At 38.6% G+C, this 25,506-nt stretch overlaps 2 protein-coding genes across 5 annotated transcripts in view; one reads left to right on the plus strand and one right to left on the minus strand.

Moving 5' to 3' along the window:
* Window positions 1-16,842, minus strand: part of hibch (3-hydroxyisobutyryl-CoA hydrolase) — a 45,996-nt gene extending 29,154 nt beyond the window's left edge. Inside the window, exons 1-6 of the mRNA XM_041264865.1 lie at window positions 16,666-16,842; window positions 15,690-15,732; window positions 13,195-13,326; window positions 12,878-12,962; window positions 10,041-10,121; window positions 9,608-9,660 (exon numbers count right to left, since the gene is read on the minus strand). Coding sequence (XP_041120799.1) covers window positions 9,608-9,660; window positions 10,041-10,121; window positions 12,878-12,962; window positions 13,195-13,326; window positions 15,690-15,732; window positions 16,666-16,721 — 450 coding nt within the window. The 5' untranslated portion in view covers window positions 16,722-16,842. The remainder of the gene's footprint in view (window positions 1-9,607; window positions 9,661-10,040; window positions 10,122-12,877; window positions 12,963-13,194; window positions 13,327-15,689; window positions 15,733-16,665) is intronic.
* A 1,247-nt stretch (window positions 16,843-18,089) lies between these two features.
* On the plus strand, window positions 18,090-25,321 carry LOC121323234 (inositol polyphosphate 1-phosphatase-like). Of its 4 annotated transcripts, XM_041264161.1 has the most exons (7): window positions 18,091-18,496; window positions 19,496-19,630; window positions 19,758-19,983; window positions 21,118-21,178; window positions 21,836-22,030; window positions 22,331-22,505; window positions 23,532-25,321. In XM_041264161.1, exons 3-7 carry the CDS (start codon window positions 19,780-19,782, stop codon window positions 24,097-24,099), a joined length of 1,203 nt encoding a protein of 400 aa, XP_041120095.1. In that variant the 5' UTR covers window positions 18,091-18,496; window positions 19,496-19,630; window positions 19,758-19,779; the 3' UTR covers window positions 24,100-25,321. The 4 variants fall into 4 exon arrangements, with proteins under 4 accessions (XP_041120096.1, XP_041120095.1, XP_041120094.1 ...); XM_041264159.1 differs by lacking the exon at window positions 19,496-19,630 and having other exon boundaries at window positions 18,092-18,496; XM_041264162.1 differs by lacking the exons at window positions 19,496-19,630; window positions 21,836-22,030 and having other exon boundaries at window positions 18,090-18,496.
* The last annotated feature ends 185 nt before the right edge of the window (window positions 25,322-25,506 follow it).

Raw genomic sequence — 25,506 nt, forward strand, 5'->3', positions numbered from 1 at the left:
ACCCGTTAGTCGACCTCACCAAAAAGAGTGCTCCAAATTTAATTAAATGGTCAGCTGAGTGTCAGGGAGCGTTTGATACTATTAAGCGTACACTTTGCCAGGCCCCCACTCTTATTACACCAGATTTCACCAAGAGATTCATCCTCCACACCGACGCATCGAATGTAGGTTTGGGTGCAGTCTTGTCCCAAAAAGTAGCTGGAGTAGAGCACCCGATATTATACCTCAGTAAAAAAATGTTACCTCGGGAACGCAACTACTCCGTAGTCGAAAAAGAGTGTTTGGCCATTAAATGGGCTACTCACTCTTTACGATACTACCTGCTGGGACACTCATTTGATCTGGTCACAGACCACGCCCCACTCAAGTGGTTAAGCACAATGAAGGACAGCAATGCCCGGATAACTCGGTGGTATCTGGCATTGCAGCCCTTCATGTACCACATGGTACACCGTGCGGGGAAAGACCACCAAAATGCGGATTATTTTTCCCGGGAGGGGGGAGTAATGGGGAAGGTAGATTTAGCCGAGTGTTCCTTCGGCTCCACTCTGAGCGGTGGGATATGTGACGGAAAGATGAGTTCTGGTGATAAATCTTCCTCCCAACCTGTGAGGGCGCTAAAGAACGGGAGGAGAAGCATCTGGAAGGGCTGGCCTGACAGTTCGTTTCCGGGTCAGGGAAGTGGGTCAGCCTGGAAAGAAGCGAGACTCTGTTGTAAGACCGTATTGATTTGAGAGGTAAACGAGAGGCAGCTGCAAGTAATAAGGCAGCTGCAACCGTTTACCTAGATATCATGCGGGATTACATATAGGGGCCAGGGTAACGCTGATCTTTTCCTTCGTTTGGGTTAACGCTTGGAGAGAGAAGGAGCGAGAGAGGAGCTCTCGTTGTAAAGAGAATTACGTGTTGTGTTTTGTTGTGTTTGTTTGTAATTGTCTGCGTTTTGCACCACCAGACAGTTAACTCACCGGTCCGGAGCTGTCGACCAGGGTCAGCACAATCCGGATCACCACTGCACGGAACCGTCACGAAATACAGTGTCTTCACCCACCACAAGCACGTCTGCACTCACCCAGGACTGGTGACCGTGTGTTCGTTTTGTTCGGGACTGTGCCCTGTATTATTGCTATCCCCGTGCTTTACACATTGTTGTGTATAGCCGGGGATTTATTATTTAACGGTCACCAGACCTGGATTATAAATAAAAGCACCTTGTCACTGGAAACTGTTGTCTGCCTGTCACTCCTGCATCGCATCACCGTTATACCTGTTCCCCTCCACTAGCCACTTTGCCACAGCCTCTCATGCTCAGTCTGCGGACACGTCTGTGCAGCATACTGTACATCAGGCTTATCGTCGATCACGACACGTCAGCCAAAATATTATACTATAATGAAAACTCCTACTGATCACTGATTTAGGCAACAAGCTTCAAAGGCAATAGCATACAGCATATTTTAATAATAGGTACACTATAAAACAGAACTGTATTTTATTTATTTATTTAAACACACATCGCACTAACCCTATACACTAGCTCAGTATTTCTGTTATCCTGTGCTGTCAGTATAATCCTTCCAGATTCAGCAATGCCAAATTAAAATTGACTCCTATAGCCTGAAGCTCTAAATATAGTGTCCAACTATCCTGGATGTATTTCCCTGAACCAAGGCCCACTCTAATCCTGCCTTCTGGTGTGCAATTAAAGGCACTGGGGTCATCATCTGTAAGAAATTCAGGCATTTATAATTTTTTTCTGTCCATGTCATTAGCTTTCAAGACAATGCTGACACAGTACTTTATATGCATACTTTAAACAAAGTGATTGCAGACAGACACAGGTGAATGGTACAGTGCTGGCTGGCTGCAACTTGACCCAGGATTCAAAAGCTAGTTAGGTGACAAAGAGACAAGAACAAATACTTTCTAGATGTTTATATTAACTCTGACTGCTGTGATTGAACATGAAGAGCGACAGAGGAAAAAAAACTGCCACTTCAAATGCATGTACAGTACCTTTGCTTTGTCTCCAGTATTTCATTAAATAATAGTGTTTTACTGTACGATACCATGATAAAACTCATATGGTCAATATCTTAATAGTTGGTGTCTATCACCATGAAACAAAAACAAAAAGTCACATGACTGCAATATGGCAGTTCAGAGGTCAAGGTCGACTTCACCACAAAAATGTCCTAAATTTTGTAAATTCTAAGCGTGCATGTTCTTAAGACAGGCTTAGTTGAAGTTCAAGAAGAGGAACAGTATTGTATATGCTTTGATTTTCCTACAAATAGAAGAAAAACTTATTTTTTACACAAAGGTTGTTTTCTTTATTTGTTTTGTTTTTTAAGAAAATTATGGCACATCGAGATTTACTTGTGGAACTGCCAAGGTTGAAAACGCCACTAAGGAAAATACTGTAGCTAGGTTATGACTCAGACTCTTTGACTGACAGAAAGAACCAGTCTTTGAGAGGAGCCCAATTATCCTTACACATTTTCCCCAGAACAGCGATTTCTTGAGAAGCCTCTTTGCATTTTTCCACAAAATGGTTCTGGTATCTTGCTTTACCATAGAATGCAATTAAAAGCATAAGTGCTTGTCAAGGGCCCAAAGTTTAAAGCTATTAGAGCACTGGCATATTACACAGTAAATGGAAAAGCAGGGCAATACAGGCTGCTGCCTATTTAACCACAAGTATGCAAGAAGACCTGACCTTCAGATTGAATCCAAATTTAAAGAGACCGACCTGTTGGTCTTAAACGTGAACCAGTACCTTGCATTCTAGTAACTAATGATTTACACACACACACACCTCTAGTGTATTTCATATAAACTTTCATAGTGCCTGTTGTTGCATAATGATAAACAATTGGGACAGTGTACAACTGTACCATTTAAAATATAGTCTATTGAAAGCTTGTAGTTTAAGACAACAAGAACTACATTGCAATTACATATCGCTTTTCAAGATCAGGTCTTCTTAAAGCACTGAACACATTTTAAAAATAACAAGCAATATTATGCATAATCAACCAACAACTGACGCCAGAATAAAACTAAAGACATATCTTAGTCAAGTGAAGAATGGTTTTGGTTTTTGCCTTCACCAGTGAAGAAAATGAGATCACTTCCAAATATGGGGTTTGAATTTTATACATCCAGCCTTTCAATAAATGTTAATTTCAATTGAAAGATAAGACCTTGCCATATTTACTTGCCTGGGCAATACCTCAAGCACGCTTTGTGTTTCAACCGGAATTAGGCACTCTTCAACAGAGAAAGCAAGCTCCCACCCTGAATAAAACATGCGTTCCACTTCCAGATTCCTACTTTGCTGACATGGGTGGAATCCAGTCCCATTAGGATTTTGTTTTTAGATTATCATTTCCCATCCTCAGGGCATCATTCTACTGGTAACACCGTGTAACAATTTTTTATTTTTTTTTGGTTCCTGGATAGTAAGTGTTATTTCCTAATTGCTTATGCCTCAAAAGTATAGAAAACGGCTATTATTCCCCACAAACTTTGCTTTTGTGACCAGGGCAGTGATATTTTGAAATTTACCTATTTTCCAGAACATTCCAGATAGATTCAGTGCTGAGTAAACTTGGAGTAACTTCTAGAACTTTCTAGTAATATAAATAGTAGTATAAATACAGGGGCCTTAAGCCCACCAGTTCAGTTTAGTTCCAGCTGCCTAAGTGGATACATATCTGCATTTTTCTGAGATGGCATCAAGAGACTACAAGCATCCGGCAGACGCATTTTGCTATGTCTGCAGCCAATTTATCAAGACAAGAGCGAAAAAGTACTCCGTGGACGCATCTGCTAAGATGTGTGAGGCCTACAAGGCATATTTCTGCATGCCTGTCTGGGATCAAGACAAACCCTGGGCACCTCATTTCACCTGCGAGCACTGCAAAAAAACTCTGGAAGGTAGATGGACAATTGTTGCTCGGAATTTTATGTTATAAAATTTGTTAAAATTTTTTAAATTGTAAAAGTTTTTAATTTTAAAATGTTTTACAATTTTCAATGTTATTGAAAAAATATATAATATATGAAAAATGTTGCAAGAATCTCTTACACATTAGTCATGGGTGAAATAAATGTATTTTTGTAGGATGGTACAGAGGGGAAAAGAGAGCCATGAAGTTTGCTATCCCAAGAATTTGGTGGGAACCCACTGACCACTCAAGCAACTGCTACTTCTGCATGGTGGACCCTTCCAAACGTCAGACTGGCAAGAATGCACCTGCTATCACGTATCCGGACCTTCCTTCATCCATCGCCCCGGTGCCACACTGCCATGAGCGCCCCGTACCCACTCCTCCGGAGAGAGAGCAGCCGTCTTTTAGAAGAGAGCAGCAAGTCAGCTTTTGACGTCTAGGCTCAAGCAGTGGAACTTGTTGGATGAAAGTGTGCAAGTCGCACATCAGAGGAAGCGTCACCAACCTTTTTCCAGCTTCTTCACCCATCAAGATGGGCTCTGCTTCTGCCACAATGTGACCAGTCTGTTCGAGGCAATCGGAATCACCTGTAACCAGAATGAGTGGCGCCTCTTCATTGACAGCTCTACCAGGAGCCTCAAAGCCGTGCTACTCCATAATGGTAACAAGTACCCATCTCTTCCCCTGGCTCACTCGGTGCACCTCAAAAGAGGATTACAACAGCATCAAGACCTTGCTGAACGCCTTGAAGTATAATGAGTATGGCTGGGAGGTCATAGGAGACTTCAAAATGGTGGCATTCCTGATGGGTCTCCAAGGCGGTTTTACCAAGTTTCCCTGCTATCTTTGCCTTTGGGACAGCAGGGACACCAAGGCACACTACCACAGGCGGGACTGGCCACAGCGGACCGAGTTCTCTGTGGGGAGGAACAACGTCAAGTGGGAGCCACTGGTGGAACCCCGGAAGGTGCTGATGCCACCACTGCACATCAAATTGGGCCTTATGAAACAATTTGTCAGAGCTCTAGATAAGGAGTCGGCAGCCTTCAAGTACCTTCAAGACTTCTTCCCTAAGCTGTCTGAGGCAAAGGTCAAAGCCGGTGTCTTCGTCGGACCACAGATAAAGATGATCCTGGAGTGCAATGAATTCCCCAAGAAGCTCACCAGTAAGGAGAAAGCGGCTTGGAACAGCTTTGTCACAGTGGTTCGGGGCTTCCTGGGCAATCACAAGGCCGAAAACTATGAGGAGCTGGTTGAGACTCTGGTGAAGAACTACGGCACAATGGGCTGTAGGATGTCCCTCAAAGTCCATATCCTTGATGCTCATCTTGATAAATTCAAGGAGAACATGGGAGCGTACTTAGAGGAGCAAGGCGAGTGCTTCCACCAGGATATACTGGACTTTGAACGCCGCTACCAAGGACAGTACAACAAGAACATGATGGGAGACTACATTTGGGGGCTGATTCGTGAAAGTGGTTTACAGTATTATCGTAAATCTCGAAAAATTACTCACTTCTAAATCTTTTGTAGTCATTTTTGTATTACTTTAGTACAAATACATGTTAATTTGGATTCATATGTTGTTTTTTTCTGACTTTATGTGAACAAAAAGACCGTTTTCTCATTGGAAATAGGTAAATTTCAAAATATCACTGTCCTGGTCACAAAAGCAAAGTTTGTGGGGAATAATAGCCATTTTCTATACTTTTGAGGCATAAGCAATTAGGAAATAACACTTACTACCCAGGAACAAAAATTGTGTTACATAGTGTAATCTATGGGTCAATAATATGATTACAGCCTAATGCATGTCCCTTGCTGGCTACAGACATTATTGAGTGGTAATATAGTATATAACCTTTATTGTACTGTTTGAGTATAACTGCTTTAAAGGCTTTCCTGTTGCTGATGGTTGTTATTAATTCCTGCCCAGCACACACACAGCAGATCTGCAGTTAGCATCAGAATAATACTCATACAGTATGCAACATCAAAACGCTACCATACCATCTGCCTGCCCTGGGTGATCATCCTGGTACTATCACAATATTTGCAGACACAAGCCTGTAAAAGCATTGCATTACAACAAATATTATTTATGGGATATGATCAAATTAAAACAGAAACAAGTTCATCCATACAACCTATGAGATACTACAAACAGATATTAAAAATCTTGTTTTGCAAAGTCCTGAAGTCATACACCAGCTGTGAAGCAGTGTTATGTTTTAGTCAGCATTATCAATGTGAATGTGCTGTGCAGTAGCCATAGGAAGATCTATAATGTTTTGTTATCTGTGAGCTCACAAGCAGTCATAGGACATGCTGTTTGATGCTCTTGCTGTCAATCCTCAATGGGAGCCACAGCTAAGTTTTCAGGTGAATGCATTTCTGTGGCTGTAAATCCAGCCTTGTTAGCAGTGCTTTCTTCCCAGGAGTCTTCACGCGAGCTCTGACAGCTCTCTAAAACTGTGCCAAAGACAATGACAACTTAGGAAGCCCTGCAAATACAGTACTTACCCTTTAGCAATGCAGACATAATAAACCAGATACAGAAAATACTAACCCCTTCCATCTCAGAGATGCTTTTATCACAATCAAAACTGATCTAATACAGGCTTTCAGACTTGAAAGGACAATACATTATCCCAGCACAACCAACCTAGTCCATCCCAAAGAATAATTTCTAGCAGCAGCAAACGCTTGTCACAACACAGCCATAGCAATCACACACTGTATGCTTAAATAAATGCAGCATTTTCAATTTCAAGGCCTTTTGATTGCAGACCACTGATTACATTCTTATAAATACTGGATTTTGTTGTCTTACTTTTTCTTTTTTTTTTTTAAATACTTAGCTGGTAACCAAACAGCTTTGTGTCTGAAAAACAAACAAAGTGCTCAAGGGTTTACAGGATGGTAAAAGCAGATGACTGCTTAGTTCATGTGGCTCCATTTTTATTCAAAACATGAACCGGCGTTATTTAAATTACATAACAATTCCAAAATACTGAACTGATAAAATAAATAAGTAAATTAATAAATAATAATACTGTAAGCCACAAAATGGGATCCATCACTAATAAAGAGGCCGACAAATAAAAGCAAATGCCTAATGAATCCACTAGACAGATACCCTCAGTTCTAGATCAGCTTCTCAAGGCCTACTTTATAGAGATGCTCTTCAGAACAAATGGCATCTGTATTTGGATAAAGAACAAACTGACCATTTACTAGTTCAAATACAGTGATATGTATTTTAGCTCTCCTTTAGGAGGACAGCTTTGAATCCTTATACACATGACAAGACTGTATTCTTTACTGTATGTCAGGTCTCTCACAGACTGTACTGTATGTATAGGGTATGTCATTCAATGTCTAGTATAGGTTTGTTACACCCACAAGATATGTTGCTTTATTACTGTCTAGTTTAACTGACGCTTTGCTACTCCCAATGCCACCCGATCCTACAGAGAATAAACAGACAGTAACTCTGCAGTGAAAACTCATGCCCTGAATTTATCCCATTGCCAGGATCCCAGAAATTAATTGCAGGGCATTGTAACTCTGCCACCTGGTGGAACATTTGTGCAATGCAACCGGCCAGCTGGCAGGCTGGACCCTGGTTAATGTTGCAGTCAGTACACTTAATACAGTATTCAAAAACAAAAGACAAGGGTAGAACCCATTTAAAGGAACCCACAGAAAAACTGCAATGCAGTCATTTGTGAATTTGTGTTTAATATATATGCGTTTATCAATCTCCAGATTTTCACTAATTTTAATCAATCCCTTATAAAAGTTTACCATAGTATTTTTGCAGGTTTACCACACTCTTCCTCTGGTTGCATTAACCATTTGCCACAGCTTTCCCTGGTTTGCCATGTTTATTAAATATGCTTTACCATACCTCGCTATTCTTTACAATGCTTATCTATGCATTACCATGCTTTCACTATGCTCTATTACACTTGTTTATCCTTTTATAAGGGATAGCCTATGCAGAAAGAAGACTTTTAGACAGAAGGAGTCATTATCAATCAAACTACTTCTATTCTCCTCTAGCAGCCAGACTACACAGAGAGAACAGAATGTCTTCACTATCAACTCCTGCTGGGCTCGGTCACCTTACAATATATCCCTTGACATGCTTCATTTGGAAATCAATTAGAAATAACTGTCAGTATTTGACCTGAATAATATGCAATAGCTTTTTTTTTAAAAAAAAACTCTTAAGATAAGATTTAAAGACTATTTTGGCAGCAACCTAATCTTATGTAAATTCAAGTCAGACGTTAAGTCTCTAAAGAAAACCACTGCTTAGTTATTGGCCTGATAGGAAATTAACTGCAGTAAAAGGTTGCTTGAATTATGCATTTAGTTATATCTCAAAGTTTATATACACAGGTACTATCTGGCCACTCAAATCAGAGACTATTGAAGAGTACACATTACTAGCAATATATTAGAATATACTGCACTGACAGCAGGTGGTGGAAATTAGTAGTATTTCACAGCAGTTTCACCTATTCTAGGTTTTATTGTGTGCTTGATCAGCCCCAGTGTATAGGTAACAAGCTCAGGTGTGTCTTATTCAGTAGCGGCTGGTGAATTCTGAGATGTGGGGCATTAACATAAAAACAAATAATATATATATTAAGGGCAGGTTTCAGGTTTTCAAAGCTATGTGAATACACTAACTACAGACTGGGGAAAAAAAAAAAGTAACATGATAACATTTCTCTCTTTCACATTATATACCAAACATCAAAATTAACTTATCACTATTATAACACATTTATTTAAAAAAAAATAATAATAATAAGGTATACAAATGATGGACATTTTCGATCCTTCATCCTTGACCATGACACGCTTGAGTCACTATGACTGAAGCATATGCACTTAATCTTCTAATTAGTGAGACAGTTGATTGGACACTGGATATGGAGTGATTTCAGCTGCTGAATTGCAAGCTTGAATAAAAGCAATATGAAAATCACAGAAAAAAAACAACATGCCACGTCTGTCAAGAGAGCAGCGCCTCCGTGCAATTGGCATGCTGGGGGCTGGACTACGGCAGTGTACTGTGGCTCACCACTTTGGGTGCTCACAGCCAGCAGTTTCAAACCTGGTGAGACGGTATAACCAGACACACTGTGTTAATAACAGGTAACGAACTGGGAGACCAAGAGTCACAACACCTGCCCAAGTTGACAGATCATTTTGCAGCATCTTCGTGATGTCACTTGTTAATCAGCACAATAAAAAGTCACTGCACCTGCTCTAAAACAGAGTTTGTCATTTTTCTATCACAACAAGTGAATTTTATCCAAATATAAGTTTCTTTTGATGCTCAAATATAAGTGATAAGTTTCTTTTGATACTCAAATATAAATGACAAGTTAATCACAATCAGGAATTTGAATACAGCACAATATGTAACTGAGTAGTCTGTGTACGAGCATCATCTTATATCTTTAATCAAACTGTACTCACAGCTGTTTTACCAGCGAAAGGAATCCCAGCAACAGGGAATTGCAGATATATGCGCTTGTCATATAATGACTGGTAAATAAATATTCATTGGCTACTATTATTTTTTGTTTTAATTATAGACGAGTTTGAAAGAAAAAATGGATACTTACACCTCCCATTGTAATTCCATCAATAAGGGCAACATATGGTTTCTGGTAGGTACCTTCAAAGAGAGAAAACACAGTGAGCACAGTGTATCAATCACACGATACACATCATTTTGTATAGCATGGAAGCTCTCCGCTTCATACAAAAACCTGTTATCACAGCATATGCTCTTGCCCTGTGTTCCCTGATACCAGAATATCATTTTCCAGCAATCACTGTAACACATTACTGTGTATGGTAGAACTAGCTTCAGTACGCCAAAAACATTACTTAGACTTAAACCAAAATGACAGCAATACTATAGAGAAGTCTATAAAGATAGAGCTGCACTACAGTTATTGATGTACAGTAATTCAGGCCTTGGGCAATTTTGGGTTCAGGCATTGTTGTTATTGTTTAATGAGATGCAGACACCATCTCTCAGTGTATACTTACCAATAGCATTGTTTAAAATATATTCTTCCCGGAAGAAGTCTTGGGATAGCCTGTCTCCAACTTTTCCTGCATCTGTCACAGCTGGATAGGACAAAGAGTATGACCCTCAACATTGAAACAACACAGGACAAATGGTGGTAAAAGGCCAAGGCACAAATCCCAGTACCATACCATTTATTATTATTAATATCAGGTGTTGAGACGTTTTTCTTTTAGGGCTATTCCGAACCAATGCTAGACTGTTTCATTGGTGTTAATTGAACAGGGGCCATTCAAGCTCTAGCAGACTAAAGGGGGGTGGGGGGTTGCTACATTAATGTTATTTGTCTAGGTTATCCCCAACATGGAAACAAATGTGGTCAAAGGTCAGCAAAATAGACACAGTCTAACATATGTAGGGCATTCTCTACTGCTCTTCTCTGGCAGACACATGACACTGGACCCCTTTTCTCCATCACATGTATCATCAACCATAAATGGAAAATATACATCTCCCAAGGATTTAGTCCACTTGAGCTGGTTACCTTATTTAAGGTTTCTGCTAATTTGTAAGCATGTTTCTATGAGAGTGAACACGGTATCAATAATATACAGTGGTTTGCAGAAGTATTCACCCCCCTGCAAAGTTTTCACATTTTGTTGGCACCTGAGCGTACTCCGCAACGCTTTCAAATTAGACTTTACATGTAGAACCTACACAAACTACTCCACATTGCTACAGTTAAAAAAATGCATATAGAATATAAATAAGTAAGATTTACAGAGAAAAACAGACTAATCTCAGTTACATAAGTATTCAACCCCTTTGCTACTGCAGCCCTAAATCAGCTCGGGTGCAAATGATTTGTTTGAAAGCTCACAAAATTAGTTAAATGGTTTCAGCCTGTGTGTACTCGAAGTGATTTAACTTGTTGATAATTTCCCTTAGATATATAAAGACTTTTAAGCTGCAACTCACACAGTGATCCAACAAAGCAACCATGAAGACCAAGGAGCTTTCGAAACAAGTCAGGGATAAAGTGGTAGAGGCACAGAGCAGGAGAAGGGTACAAGAAAATTTCAAATGCAATGACTATCCCTCTTAGCACAGTGAAGTCCACCATTAAGAAGCGGAAGAGGCATCATACGACCTAGACACTACCCAGATCAGGTCGCCCTCCCAAAATGAGCAGCCAGGCAAGCAGGAAACTGGTTCAGGATGTCACTCTGCAGCCAACAATGACCGTGAGAGATCTGCAAAGTTCTGTGTCTGAGATGGGAGTCAGTGTTGACACATCAACAACAAGCCGGTCCCTACACAAAGCTGGCCTGTATGGACAGGTGACAAGAAAGAAGCCATTACTCAAAAAGCTTCATCTTAAAGCACGTATGGAGTTTGTGAAAAAGCATGTAGATGACACTGCAGACATGTGGAAAAAGGTTTTCTGGTCAGACGAGGCAAAAATTTAACTTTTCATTCTAAATTCCAAGAGTTACGTCTGGCACAAGCACAACACTGCAAATCACCCAGTCAACACCATCCCAACTGTCAAGCATGGTGGTGGCAACATCATGTTATGGGGATGCTTCTCTTCAGCAGGGATTGGGAAGCTTATCAGGATAGAGGGGCGAATGGATGGTGCAAAGTACAGGAGAATCCTTGAGGAAAACCTGTTTGAGTCAGCCAAGACTCTGAAACTGGGGAGGAAATTCACATTTCAGCAGGACAATGACCTGAAGCACAAAGCCAAAGCCACACTGGAGTGGTTGAACAAGAAGATAATTAATGTTCTTGAGTGGCCCAGTCAAAGTCCTGACTTGAATCCAATCGAAAATTTATGGCGCGACTTGAAGATTGCAGTCCATCAGTGATCTCCAACAGAACTGGAACAATTTTCCCATGAAGAATGGGCAAAAATGTCACTATCCTACTGTGCAAAGCTAGTAAAGACTTATCCAAAAAGACTTGTAGCAGTAATTGCTGCAAAAGATGTATCTAACAAGTACTGACTTGAGGGGCTGAATACTTATGCAACCAGGAAATTTCATTTTGTACATTTTCTTTGCAAGTTTTGCTGACATTTAACCTCCTCCTCATATAACAGTGTTCAGTTTAACCACTACAGCTTTGAATAAAAAAAGTTAGTTTGAAAAACGGTGCATACATTATTTGTAATTCAACAAAATGTAACATTATTGGTAGGGGGTGAATATTTCTGCAAACCACTGTAAATGAGAAGGAATGACAGACACCTATTAATACTTGTTAGGGAAGAGTATTGATTCCATTAGAATAAAACCTAGCCATATCTTTTAAAATGATTCATCTCTTCAATAAAACTGCAATGAAAAAAATCTGAGAGCAAAGTTAATGCTAAAAGTGTTATCCCCAGTGTGTCATAATTGAGCAATTGTAATTTGTGTAATTACAAAGGTCTATTAACCTCATCATACAACTTGCTACAAAGCGCAATATTTTCATTTGTTTTACCGAAATAAAATTGAAATATTATGCAGTGTCCTGTAAGCTCTCCAGAAATAGGTTAATTGCCAGTCATGGATAACTTTTTTAAGCAGTGGCAGTGTGTTTAAAAATGTATGAGGGTTACTGCATAATTTGAAAGCAGTTTATCTACAGTGTTAATGTTGTATTTACTGTCGCACTTTTGGCAGCATAAATCATTTATCTACCTAAGCCCTGACAATGGTCATTTATATCTAGAACAAACAGGATGCTGCACTTATCCCCAAGTACTGGGTAGCTTTTTTGATCTAGCCCCAGCTCCCAGATGGTTTGTAGAATGCACTAAACTTAAAAGGTTATATCTTGATAAACAAGTAGTTTGTGACGCACTTACCTCGGATATCTCCACCGGCACAAAAGGCTTTGCCTCCGGTTCCTTTTATGAGAACAATAGAAGTTTCAGGGTCTTTCTCCCACTTCTGCAAACCCAGAAAAACAATTCACCATTCAACAAGAATGCATTAGTGTTTCTGAAGCATATTTCGTGAGAGCACTTCAGTATGCTGTGCTGGCTGTTTAAAACAGTTTATACAGGACATGTATATTTTAGGATCTGTGTTCTGCAATAGCAAAATATTATTGCAAATGTTTAATTATTTATATATTAGTGGGACGCGCTCTGAAAATGTGGTCAGAAGTCAAGATACAAACCTTTAGCTGTGGATAGATTTGTCTGATCATAGACAAGTTCAGAGCATTTAGCGCCTTTGGTCTGTTCAAGGTAATGACCCCAGCACATCCAGACCTCTCCAGGAGTATGTCTGACCCTGCCTGACTAGACATCTGTAGTGAGAGAGAGAGAGAGAGAGAGAGAGAGAGAGAGAGAGAGAGAGAGAGAGAGAGAGAGATCAGAAGCAAGGCATTAGCCACTGGTTTTAAATTTAGAATTGCGCTGCATGTTCTATGCATGGGATGCCATCTATACACAAGGTAAGATATACTGGAATTTTGACAAATCTGCAATGAGAATCGGTTGATTACTTACAAGTATTGTATTGCATACATGTAAAAACTGTCTGTTTACACTACCCATGAATTGATCAGATTAGTGAATTATTGAATAACGATGAACGATAGTAAAGACAGCTGTAAACCACTGGATTTATTCCAATAGAGTCACTTCAAATCAGTCCATCTTATTTACTCCACAACAAGGCAAAATTCACGCTTAGCAGAAACATACTGCTGTGCTGTTGATGGTGGATGCTAAACATATTCAAACAAAAACATGTTACTAACGTAAACGTTCTGGCTGCAAAACAAACAGCTGTCAGGACTCATGAGCATGTTCATACAATCACAAATGTGTGGTGCCTTGCTTATCCTTTCAAAACCAGACCATTCTGGTTGAACGTTGTCTCGCAGCAATAATCTGGCTCATTGTGATTATGTTAATGAGTGACTGAACAAGGAGCTAATGATAGAACAATATTTCCTAATGTTTTATCAAGCCCATCAGTCTGCTTTGTTTTCCATGGCTGGGTATTACTGCATTTTTGTTGGCACTCCACGCTCCCCTCCTGTTCTGCAGCTGAACTGCATGCTCCCTTGAAGGTTAGTTGTGCTTGGCTCATATGCAAGGGTCTTATAAAGCTCCTGCAAAGCACCTCAATCCTGACATCATAGGACTTGCAAGCACAGACTGCCAACCGAAACACAATGCGTGCTGGTTTGGTGATGTGAACAATTCTCCAATGAGGACTAGGACTCGTGAACATAATCAAAGAGGGTTTCTAATGACAGAATGATTACTTCCCCGTATAAACAATTGACCCTATTCACAACACTTAACTTTTTTTTTGTTTTCTTTTAAAGAATGCTTCAGTGAATCACATAATGTTTAATATTCATGACATTGTTATGGACTGTTGTTGCTAAAGTGGTCATAGCTAACAAAACCTGTTTCGGAAACCTTTCCTGTCATACACTTCTATTTTGCTGAAGATGTCTCAAATGTGCAGTTTTGATAGAAACCACAGCAATATTAGTTTCGAAAGCATGCATTTTCATTTTGCAACACGCTCTCTGGAACACTAGGTTGAAAAATCTCTGTTTGCAAACATTGCTTTCAGGTAGTCTTACACTTCCTGAGTCATTTCACCTGCTAGCCACTTCCTATAGTGACTGTTTCTGTTTGTGGCTAGCAACCTGCTTTGTTGCTGGAGTTAATGGACTGAGAATTGAAAAACTGAGAACTTTCTTTAACCTACCATAGTACAAAATGTCAAGTTTTTATATTGCTGTGCCATGTGTTCCTTTCAAAACTACAGACTTGAGACCTATACAACAAATGAAAGTGCAAGACAGGTAAGATTTATGAAATGATTTTGTAACCTACAGCCACTTAAAAGTCCAATTAAGTATAGAAGTAACACTGTCTATAATGACTACTCAGTTGGATCCATGTGTGTATGTATTCTCAATATAATAATACCTGGATTCTGAGACCTGAAAAATCAGTAAGTCTTTTCATGCAATACATGTTTTGCAATTAAACAATAGCAATAACTACTCAGCTACAGATTCTGCTGCCTATCTCTGTCTAACACACAAACAGCACAGCGTAAGGTTTTTCACCTCGCTATAAAAAAGATATTGCTGCTCTAGAAAGAGTGCAAAGAAGAGCGACCAGAATTATTCCGGGCTTAAAAGGCATGTCATATGCAGACAGGCTAAAAGAATTGAATCTGTTCAGTCTTGAACAAAGAAGACTACGTGGCGACCTAATTCAAGCATTCAAAATTCTAAAAGGTATTGACAGTGTCAACCCAAGGGACTTTTTCAGCCTGAAAAAAGAAACAAGGACCAGGGGTCACAAATGGAGTTTAGAAAAAGGGGCATTCAGAACAGAAAATAGGAGACACTTTTTTACACAGAGAATTGTGAGGGTCTGGAATCAACTCCCCAGTAATGTTGTTGAAGCTGACACCCTGGGATCCTTCAAGAAGCTGCTTGATGAGATTTTGGGATCAATAAGCTACTAACAACCAAACGAGCAAGATGGGCCGAATGGCCTCCTCTCGTTTGTAAACTTTCTTATGTTCTTATGTTCTTAACACATCCAAATAATAATCCTCTGTTTGCCATACACAGAAACATTTGTTTACTGACCCGCTAAAAAATTACAAGCATTAGTGTATACTCACCAGATGTTGCTGTATTGCAAGTAATCTGCAGAGTGACCTTTGCCTTAAAAACAAAAAAAAAGTTAAAGGTGCATGGTTTCAAATATTAAAGCATACATGCCAACAGTCCCTATATGGTGGGGACTGTCCCGATTTCCTAGCAAATGTCCGGCGTCCAGATGCATAGGAAGAAAGTCCCGATATTTACCCATAGAAAAAAAATAATTCTGCAGTGTAGTGTTAGTGAAAACCTTACACTGTGCTGTTTGTGTGGCTGACACATCTGCTGATCATTACCAGCATACAAAGGCAAGAACGCTTCCTTGTGTCTATGTTTACTGTCATGCTGGTCGGGTGGTGTTGAGTTGAAGGGGTGTTTTTTACGTATGACTACTCCCATGTGTATGATGAGTATAATATAATCAGTAAGTTAGCAATCAATACAGGCCACCCCAAACGCTGCAGGCAGTGGACTGGACTGACCAGAACAGTCATCCTAATAATAAAAAAAAATACAAAAGGCCTAAGGGATTCAGGTGGGGCTGCAATATTCCACTATCATGAACTTAGGGGTCATAAAAACATTGACCAGAAACCATCCAAGTCAACATTTTGATAGAGAGTTGTTAAAACTAACTGTTCAGCACACTTGGGACATCCTTATCGGGATCAATGAACAGAGGCGTGACTAACACTAGTCATACTAACTAACATTTGAACTAACATTTATTTATTTTAAAATGAGCATATGCAAGGTTAGGCCAGTGTGTTATGGATACAACACACTAATAAAACCGTTACAAACGAAGCTTTGTTACTACGGGAATCATTATCGTGTTCATGTGATTACTAATGAATGCTTAGTGTATTCCTCTTTTTAAAACACCAGTAACTACTGTACAATATTTTACACCACGAAAAAAACTTTGACATTGACATGTTGCACAATATAACTAAACACTTGTGCAAATGATGTATTGCATTCCTCACAACCTACCTGAAATTAAAACGCAGAACTGTAACAGACATTACGACGCGGTACTTTAATACCATAACTGTATCCTAGTTGTTCTTCTATTGCTTTTCTCTTTGATCAACTACTCACTCGCTCCAGCAAGCTTTTCACTAAAGACACTCTATTTTCACGCAGCCATTCGTAAAAGGGGTGTGTAAGTGACGTTTCAGCGTTGCCGAAGACCAGAGAGTTTCCAAGAATAGGCTTCTTGCATTTTCTAAAAGCAAAGCTCCGCAACACTGCCACCTGCAGATTGAATACAGAATTCGTTGTGCACTGCCTGTGAAAGAGCGTTTATGTACGACCTGCTTTTTTGGTTTAGTTTCCCCAAGCCTAGACCTACTGTTGAGCTGCTCACTGTATAAACCGAGATGAAGCAGGGAACTGTATGATTTGAACAGCAAGGTAAACAAATAAATAAATAAATAAATAAATAAATGGTAAATAAATAAATAATAAATAAATAAATGGTCATTAAAAAAAAAAGTGACATTTGTTTAAAATGTATTTTTTGAACAAAAAAAAAATACCAAATTTGTATAATTTTACATAATTATTGAAAAAAAAAAAAAAAAAAAAAAAAAAAAAAAAAAAAACTTTATACTTACAGAATATGGCAGTTTTTCATGCTGGGGGTGGGGGTTGTATATGGTGCGGTATTATTCGTTTTAAAACTACTTTTTAAAATATATTAAAAGAATATTCTACTATAAATAAAAAAAAAAAATAATTAATTATGGATGCTGTACAAATGACTGTAGGATGGTTAAAAAAAATGTTGGTTGAGAAAAAACCAACAGCACAAGCTATTTACAATCTTCAACGAGCAACGAGCATTTGTAAAATGGTAAGAGTCGGAATTCATAACATTAAAAGGAGATTGCTGATATTGACTTTGAAATAAATTGACTTGTTTTTACATAACTTATATCTCCTTAACGAATTTGTTACTTGCAAGATAGCCCACTCTGGTTATATACCACTCATATTAAAATATATAAAAGTTTTGAGTTCCATAATAAAAATGTAAGTAATAAACCAGGATTTTTAACCATATTCCATGGGGTTTGACATCATTGTCATAGCAGTTAGACTACAGTGTTTATTTAAACAGTTTTAAAAATGATTATATAGGATATGTTATAGATATGTGTAAACCCACAGTTATTGATAAGTATTGGCAAAACTAGGAATAATAGAAAAGATAACCTATAAAACGAGTATATTGTGCCAATTAGAAACAATTTTAATTTCTAGGATTTATTTAAAAGTGATGCAAGCAAACGAGGTCTAGGTTCTAATTAGAGCGCACAGATGATGTAGTAAAAATAAATCGCTCAGTAATCATATATCGGTGTGACACTGAGCACAAATTGAGGCACTGCCGCGTTAATGGTAACTGCCTTCCTGCTGTTTGTGTTTCCTTGACGCGAACGAGCACCGTTTGTAAAAGAGAGGTCACACAGTTAAAATAAAAATGCATACTCCTCCAGTGCACTATTGAATTTGTTTGTATAAAATGACACGTGTTTAATGTGTTATTTTTTTTATTTATTTTAATATATTTCATTGAGTTACTCATGAAATGTTCTAGCGCTTGAAAACTGATATTTATGTTCCATCCTGCGGGGAAGCAACGAATTTGCTGCACAAACAGCTACACCGGAGAACGGAAACCTGACGTAGTATTGACGTGACAGCAATGCACAGCTAATTTAAAAGAAAACTCGACAGATTATATGGTCGAATACAGCTCACGATCAACAGGAAAACACTCAAGCAAGTTGGGTTTGCTGTCGCCAGAGGATAAAAGGTAAGCCACACAAAAATGGTAATGGAAACACGTTAAGCTTACCTAAATGGCAAACATACTGTTTAGGTAGACACGTAGTTGTCAGAAATATACAGCATAAAACAAAACAAAAATACACCGAATCAAATATTTTTACTGGTATATTCTAATGTAGTTAAAAACTGCTTACTGATCGGCTAATTATATTTTACAGGTATACAGTACAGTACTAGGCTGGTTATGACCGACATTGCTTTCAGGATGGTAAAATGAGGAACTATATCTTGTTGGTTTTTTAATAGAAGTGATAAAGGAAAAAAAAAATTAACAACACCTCAAACGTTGTAAATGAACTTTATTGTTTTTGTTTTTTTTTGTTTTTTTTAAGGATGACTATTGGATTGAATTGGTATTGGTGCAACGGTTACCGTACTGCTATGTGTTCGAAGTGATTCAGGGAGATACGATTACTAACTAGTGTTTGAAATACAGTAGGCCCATTTTGAAAAACATTTTGTTGCTCATCGATTGTGGAGTCTTGTTGGATTGTAAAAATCCACAGTTTATTTTAGTTTCAAAAACAAAAAGGAGCAGATTTCACAATGGAGTGAGATGTTTTGATAAAGTGTAAAATGTGTTCTTCAACCTTGATATGCCTACAGCAAATTAAACTGGGCTCCCTGCACAGTGAGTATATAGGCTCACTCATTTGCTGCACATCGTGCCACATTATGTATGACCACAATTTACTGTGCTGCCTTTTCAGCAATGTCTAATTGTGTTGCTCTAAAAACCCCAAAAATTGTCAGTAGAGTGCTCTTGCCTGTGAAAAAACATTCTATGTTTGTACAACATGTATGTGTATATTGTAAAATGAAATGTTGGCTTTTATGGATATATATATATATATATATATATATATAAAATGAAGTAAATAACCTTGCGCTACTGTACATTTACTATTGAATAAACAGTGATTGATAATCCTTTTTTTTTTTTTTTTTTAATAACATGTTACAGTATTCAAGACTCCACCAGGATTCCCCAACCTCTCATTGTTATGGGTAATTCCAGGGTAATTCCAGATGAGTGGTTGTAATCCAGGATAATTTACCCAATGATGTAAAATGCACAAAAACCTCATCACACTACAGTGTAATTATTGACAAGCATTATTTTTGTCCACACGAAAGTGTACGGTTTAACAATAATGTTCAAAGTCTGAACTGCAGTATATTAACTGCTAGTTAAATTGTGCTTTCTTGTCGTCTTGTTCTTCCAGGAGTACAGGCTTTGAGGACAAGATGTCAGACATGATCGCTGCTTTGGTTCACGCCTCCGAGAAGGCTGCGAAGATTGCTCGGGCCTGCAGACTGGAGGAGTCCCTCTTCGGACTGCTAATAGAAGAAAAGAAAGAGGGAGAGAAGAACAAGAAGTTTGTCACTGATTTTAAGACGCTAGCAGATGTTCTGGTGCAAGAAGTTATAAAGCATGATGTAGGAAAACAAGTAGGTTTTCTAATTTGACAGTTTTTGTGGGAACCTGTTTGACCTACATTGTCACATTACTCGCACCTTTTAAAATTTAAGTTCTTGACGGTTGAATTCACAGACCCCGATTAGAATTAATCTGAGGTAGCCCACAGTTAGAATTTCATCCTAGGTTTTCCTACTGAGAAAACTGTTGAATTATATTTGGATCTAACACAGTTGTCAACAATTAGATGATGTTTCTGGAACTTCATTGAAATACTGCCAGTGTTTGTCTCATGCCACTTTTAGAATTGAAAGAATTTGAGGGGGCTCCCAAGTGGCGCATCCAGTAAAGGCGCTCGGGTAGAGTGCAGGATGCGCCCCATAGTCTGGACATCGCCGGTTCGAGTCCAGGCTATTCCTTTGCCGACCGAGGACGGGAGCTTGCAGACAGTTGGCCTTGCACCGCCCTGGGAGAGGGAGGGTTAAGCCGGCCAGGGACTCCTCGGCTCACTGCGTATCATCGACCCCTGTGGTCTGGCAGGGCATCTGCGGGCTGGCCTGTAAGCTGTCCAGGACTGCTAACAGCACATGCTTTGGAGGACAGCATGTCATTTCGCCCCTCCTGAGTCAGCACAGGGGTGGTAGCTAAACAAAACAATTTGACACTACTAAATTGGGAGAAAATAACAAAAAACGAATTATTGACCACTACATTTAAAAAAAAAAAAAAAAATTTGACATCACAATTGGCGTAAAGACTGCAGTGAAAGATTAGCTTCCACATGCTGATCTCCACTGTAACAGCCTGATATTCCTGCTTAGAGGGTGGTTGTTGCAAGATTGTTTTTACCTTCACAATGTAAACCTCAGAGTATCATTATCTGGGAATATAAGGAGCTGTCTGTCTGTCTTACATTATATACATATTTGTACGTATGTGTATGTCCCACTTCACTTTAAAAGAATGAATTCTGTTCTGAAACATCAATATGTTGTACATGGACATACGGTTGATGTAAGTCAAGGTCACAGTGATCTGTTTTTCGTGATGCTGTTTGATACAGTAGCTCTAATTCTGTATCTAAAGCTATGGCTGGGGATTTATGTTACTAACCTACTTGTCATGTATAGAATAATGTTCAATTATATCACTTTTTTGCCATTTAGTTCCCAGGCATAGAAAATAACATATTTGGAGAAGAATCAAATGAATTTATGAATGGGCTAGGTAAGTTTTATATGTGTTGAATTCTAGCAATTAGCCGTCTTTGTTTAGTTTGAATTGACAGGACTAACATTCTGTATATACTCTGTTCTTAAATTGATATGTAGATGGGATTGGTTTTAAATATAACAGCCCTACCTTTTTAAATCGGTGTATTAAAGGTGATGCACCCCACAATTTTAAAAGGATATTTCGAAGGAAGGAAAAGCTTGTATGTTTGCTGCTAAAACTACCGTTGGATAGTGTAAATGAACTGGACGTTTCCATTTCCTGGTAGAGTACAACATTTGCTAACCTATGAAAGAATGTAGTAAAGACACACAAATATATTTGTCATGTTGAACATCACCATGTGACACTGTAACAATAATACCTGTGAAGTGTCAGATTTACAGTATGCTTATAGCTCTCGACTTTCATGGCGTCATCAACCACCTACAGTAAGTTATTCTGGGATAAGCACAGCTAGGTGGGTGATGCAGTCCTAGGCGATTCCACAGTGCTCCAGTAAAATACAGCTGTGTCTTATCCTGGATGGGTATAGGTTAATCAAACAAACCCCTTAGGGTCTTATAGTTTTACCCGTGTTGTATATATTTAGGGCTTTTTATTGATTTTGTTGGTTGAGCAGTTTACATTGTTTTTAGTGTATCTTTGCAGGGGAGAAAATTCATGTTAAAGTTTGTGAAACAGAGCAGGAAACGGCAAAGCTTCTCAGTAAAGTCCTTGATGGCAACATGAAAGCAGCCGAAGTCCTTGCTCGATCAGCCCATCAAAACATTGTCATTCCTGACCTGAACACCGGGAGGATTGATATTCCACAGGACCGCTTGGGAGTGTGGGTAGATCCAATAGGTAAAGCCATTCATATAATAGTCTGAAAAAAAAGAACAACTAAGTGTTCTCTTTAAACAAAAATGGGTGAAAGCAGAGTCTTTCTTTTGCTTAGAGGAAATATGACTATTAAATGTTGAGATTCTGCATATCAGAATTACGGTATATAGTTGCTGTGTCCATACAGATGGACCGTAAATGGCAACTGCATTAGAACATCACAAAAGAAAATGCCTTCATATTATGTGTCTTGTATTTGTTTGAGCAATATTCTGGTTATATCATCTGCTACATTGTCGACGTGTGTTTTTTGTTTTCTAGACTCAACTTTTCAGTATATAAAAGGGGTTTCTGATTCCAAACCGAACAATAACATTTACAGCTGTGGTCTTCAGTGTGTGACTATTCTTATCGGTGTATATGACTTGCATTCTGGAACACCAATAATGGGAGTTGTCAATCAGCCTTTTGCAGTACAGGATCCAGAAACACAAAGGTACAGTGTTCATTGCTGAAATACATGCCATTGCATTGTGAATATATATTGAAATGACAGGGAGTGCCACTGTGGCACTGTAGTACATTTTGTGTCAAGTGCTGGATAATATTTTACTAGGCAGAACCAGCGAAGAACAAACTCATTTACAGTGATGGACTGGACAGTTTAGCTAGGCCAGAGTTTTAGTAAATTTGGAGACATCCGTGATAACGTCAACTCAAGTTGACCAAATTCTGGGAAGGTGCACCTTCATTTGTGGTTGATGATGCATAACCACGTGATTGAGGAAATGGTTCCAGGGTAGGTGCCATGTGCATGCAAAGGAAGAGCTGTGTAACTCAGACCCCACAGGGTGAGAAAGTGTTGAAGATGTTCAAAATGTAAATGTTGATGACCTCATTTTATCCATTACATTCTATTTTCAACAACTACAGTCACCTATCATTAATACGAATTTCAAGGCACCAAGAATAAAAATGTCTCATCAGTAATTCATATCAGGAGTTTAAGCCATATGCATACTGTCTGTTTTTATTGGTTACAGTAAATGTACAATCTAATTTCAATTGCAGTACAAAAAAAACCTAATCTAGATACAAGTTAATACATTTCCGTATATCCTTTATGCTCAGCTGTTGGAACTAGGGCAATTTATTTTATTCAAATTTCTTCCCTGGGGCTCCAAAATCATTTGTGTTATTTAAATCAATTTATAAGAAGTAATTTACATTAAGCGAGTGCTAAATTTGGCCAGGACCATGCAGAAAGTTTGTAGTATCAGGTTTAATCCAAGTTTGTTTTAATGATAATTTTTCTTGGAGGTCACCCTAATGTATTAAAGACAACAAGTCTTGTCAATCTCAGTAGCATGCCATTATACTTTTACATTATACATTATATACAATGGACCACATTCATCAATTTCTGAATTATATTGGAGACATGTTTACTTTGTTTACCAGATTTCTATGGTGAATACTAAAAAGGTTGCTCCTGAAACTAAATCATCCTCTGCTTTCACAGATGGAGTGGACAGTACTATTGGGGGATTTCCTATGGTACAACCAATGTTTGTTCTCTCGGGCCACACAGCAAAAACGGGGGTGTTTCATCAGAATCCAACTCCATGCCTGCACCCCAACACCTCAAAAAGGGCAGCGCTGCCGATTTGGAAGAGGAGCGTTTTTCAGCTGTCCTGAGCACGGGGGAAACCGTGTGTGTCCAGACCCTGCTAAAGGAGGCCTGTGGAGATAATATTCACTATGCAGCTGGAGCTGGCTACAAGAGCCTTTGTGTTGTGCTTGGATTTGTAGATGTATATGTGTTCTCAGAAGACACTACCTTCAAATGGGACTGCTGTTCCCCTCATGCTATCTTAAAGTCACTGGGCGGAGGAATGGCAGACCTCAAGGAGTGTCTGAGGAGGAGGCAGGATGGGAATCGGGAGGACTGTTCAGAGTTGGTCTACAATGTACCAGTGCAAGATGTCAAAGGGGCAGATAGGTGGGCAAATAAAGGGGGTCTTGTGGCATATAGATCCCATAAGCATTTAGAGGCTGTCTTAAACCTATTGTCAGGTATTTCAGTATAGAGATACATACATGTTTGTTGTCTTAATCACTTTATCGTTTTTTAATAAGTAGATTGTACATTGTACTATTTGATGTCAATCTGTAGTGCCTCTCAGATCCAGTCCTCAGTATCGGTTCAGGTTTTTGTTTCAGCTTGGCCCTAATAAATGTGTTATGTAGTTTGATGCACACAGAATACTTATGAAAGTTTATCCAATCTAAAGCCTGTAAATTGTGATTTTATTTATATTGGAAAGCAGTGCAAAATTTTACAAGAAAATTAAATGAGATTGTGGTAAAAACAAAAACCTGGAGTGTAAGTAGTCACTAGCTAGTGAAATTGTGGAGGACTGGACTGTTGTAAATGTGCCCCTAGTGTAACTGGAAGTGTTTTGTGATGCACTGCTATTATAGAGCTTGGGTACCTGGAGTGTTCATGTTCTCACCCAGCCTCTAATTAAGAGTTTGCACTTTCAAACTATGATATACTTTTCCTCAACCCATTTTCTTGCTCATTAGTTAATACTGACTCTAAGACCTGCTGTGTATATCATCCATAACTATTAAACACTCCGTAGTCCTGACTTCAGTGTAGTAAATCTAATATAATAAATGGCCATGTTTTTCACTATATTACAGTTGTCACATGCCATGTGGTTCAGCTCCTTTGAATGAAATTGGCTCATGTTGTGCCTCCTTCCTTTATCAGTGGTGCCACCCTGTATCTCTTACACATTGTTACATTATAATGAATTTGTCACACAGTTTTTCAATGTAAATTGAATGCGTTTTCTCCACTATGGTTGCTCTTATTCATATAGTGCTGGCACAGTAATTATCCATTGCATATAAATGCATATAATCTGTAGCATAAAGTACTCCTTATTATTAAACCGTTTTTTAGTGATTGAAAATGTTTCTATAATCAAGGTGCTGACATTTTTATGGCAACAGTCACTCTTAAATATGTAATCAGTGAGTAGCTGTGGTAACAAGATAAACAAGTATGTGTTACTATAGGCTAAGTGCAATTGGTTTAAGGGCCAAGCTGTTGTATTATTATAATTATTAGCTATGTAGAATTCCAGTTTGTGTAATAGGCTTGAAATATAAGGTTCTGTAAATGTAATGAAACTGTCACTGTTTTTTGCAATATTTTCCCTTGTTAATCTGTGTAATTCAATATCTGTATGTACAGTACATGCAGTACACTTTAAAGTCGAAATTAAAGGTCAAATCATGCTCCAGTATCTGTCAGTTTTCTATTTACACTTCATCTACTAGAACGTTTTATTAAATTGTTTTTGGTGGGGACATACAATATACGGCACCATATATTGCTTATGAATGGATTAAATACATTTACTTGTATTTGAACTGATGACGTTTAAAATTGGTTTTATTTCACCCTGGGTTCTCAGTGATAC

The sequence above is a fragment of the Polyodon spathula genome, chromosome 11, assembly GCF_017654505.1.
Source record: "Polyodon spathula isolate WHYD16114869_AA chromosome 11, ASM1765450v1, whole genome shotgun sequence".
Taxonomy (NCBI): domain Eukaryota; kingdom Metazoa; phylum Chordata; class Actinopteri; order Acipenseriformes; family Polyodontidae; genus Polyodon; species Polyodon spathula.